Below are 1,836 nucleotides of genomic sequence, written 5' to 3'. Positions count from 1 at the left end.
AACTATCTCGTATCATTCGTACATTCTCAACCTATTCATGTGTTTACATACTCTTTCATGATCTGTTTCAAAAATAAAATCTTTGGAGACGACTGTACCTGTGAAGCCATATAGACTATCTAAAAGATTAAACATACACATTCACATAAAAACGTTTACGGAGATATATACAAACCTAGACAGAGTGACGGTGCAAATTCCATCAGTAGTAGTTCCCGCTGCCTTGTCCTGGCGTGTCAGCAGGGCCAGAGAGCCACGTCAGCGTCAGCAAAGAATGGAAAGTAATCGATCATGAAGCAGGTTTGTGTGTTTACGTGTGCTTGTGTGCGCCTGAGTGCTGTGTCTGTGCGTGTACGTCTGTGAATACCTTATTAATAAAGAGATATGACTATTCCACGATTTAGTAGTATCTGTTTGCTTCACAGGATGTTGAGTCACAGACACTGATATTACTTTTGTTGCTGCTGTTATTGTTTAATATCGACAACGATGTTAGTTCTGGGATTGTGCATTATAGATAGTTTAGGAGACTTACACTTGATTTTCTTTTATTTATCTCAAACAGTAATCCTCATTAACAGTTGCAGAAACGACTGTTCGTCATCAAACTCTTCCTCATTCTGTCCTCTTGACATTCTTATTTAATTAAAGTCAGTAACCAATGAGCAATAAGGTTTCATTGAAAAAGTACATCAACGAATATATTTATTATAAATAAATATAGGAAACGATGAGTATTCTGTGTATGCTATTCTCGCTTGAAGAAATTCTTATAAGGAAATCTTCGTCACAAAAATGCCATTATTACTAATAAATGTAGAAATCAAAGTACAGTAATACATTGCAGTTACGTTTTCAGATTTACAGATAATAAATAAATATAATATAAAATAGCCTACTTTGCATTACATTCTTGTGAATAATAACCATAATGAAAAAGTAAGCCAATCCAGTCCCTGAGATGCAATAACATATTCCTCCAATGGAAACCCAATTGGCAAAGTAAGCGCGGAACCCGAGTTGCTCAGCGGACGGGACGACACTCGCACGCAACTTCCTCCCAAGTTTCCCTCCAACGAGTCTGGTTTTCGCCTTTTTCTGGGAATTCCACCGCATATTTCTTCTTCCTCACGCCGCCCTCGCTAGGAACACAGCGATGTCCTTTCGCCTCACAGAAGCTCCGCGAAGGCAAGCAGCGTCTGACCGTAAGTTTCTTTGGACTGAAGTCTTTGTCTTGTAAGTCATCTCGCGGCCCAAGCAAGTCCAGAACGTCCACACTTATCACCGTTGGCTGGCAGCCCAGACGGCGCAGGTTCCGCCATTCCCGCGCGATGGCTTCGTGGGGATCGGAGATGTCTGTCGCTGCTGGCGTTGGGTTTGTTTGTGCTGGGCTGCTGGCGGTGGCTTCGTGGGGATCGGAGATGTCTGTCGCTGCTGTTGGTGAATTTGTTTGTGCTGGGCTGCTGGTTGTGTTTTCCCCTGCCGTCGCCCCCGCTGCTCCTCCTGCGAGGCAACTGCTAGAAAAGTGGCCTATGAAAGCGACTCCTAAGCCTGCAAGAAATCCGGCAATCACACACGTTATCGCAAAACGCAAGCTCTTCCTTTCACGGCGGCAGTGGCAGGCCACTTCCTTCAATGGAAGGCAATTCATTTCATTTACTGGTTCAACGAAATATGTCTTTTCACAAGCACTCGTTTTATCTTGCATAGTTCCACAGGGTTGTAATGTTACCGCACTCTGCGCAATGTATCTGTTAAAAGATAAAACGTACACATATGAGAAAAAGCTTTTTTTTTCAAGAAACGTGTCAAGATCTATGCCAAACCTCTTAGGCT

General features: G+C 42.8%; 2 protein-coding genes across 2 annotated transcripts in view; both read right to left on the bottom strand.

Annotated features, from left to right (window-relative positions):
• LOC119594107 (sialin-like) overlaps nucleotides 1–1,836 on the bottom strand; it is a gene marked incomplete in the record, with an annotated part of 175,421 nt that overhangs the window by 106,035 nt on the left and 67,550 nt on the right.
• LOC119594109 overlaps nucleotides 693–1,836 on the bottom strand; it is a 1,416-nt gene continuing 272 nt past the window's right edge. The window contains exon 2 of the mRNA XM_037943166.1: nucleotides 693–1,751. Within this exon, the coding sequence (XP_037799094.1) occupies nucleotides 1,025–1,708 (684 nt within the window). The 5' untranslated portion in view covers nucleotides 1,709–1,751 and the 3' untranslated portion in view covers nucleotides 693–1,024. The remainder of the gene's footprint in view (nucleotides 1,752–1,836) is intronic.

This window comes from Penaeus monodon, chromosome 33, assembly GCF_015228065.2.
Source record: "Penaeus monodon isolate SGIC_2016 chromosome 33, NSTDA_Pmon_1, whole genome shotgun sequence".
Lineage (NCBI taxonomy): Eukaryota > Metazoa > Arthropoda > Malacostraca > Decapoda > Penaeidae > Penaeus > Penaeus monodon.
The sequence above is the reverse complement of the archived record's forward strand: the minus strand, read 5'-3'. Positions and strand labels throughout refer to the sequence as shown.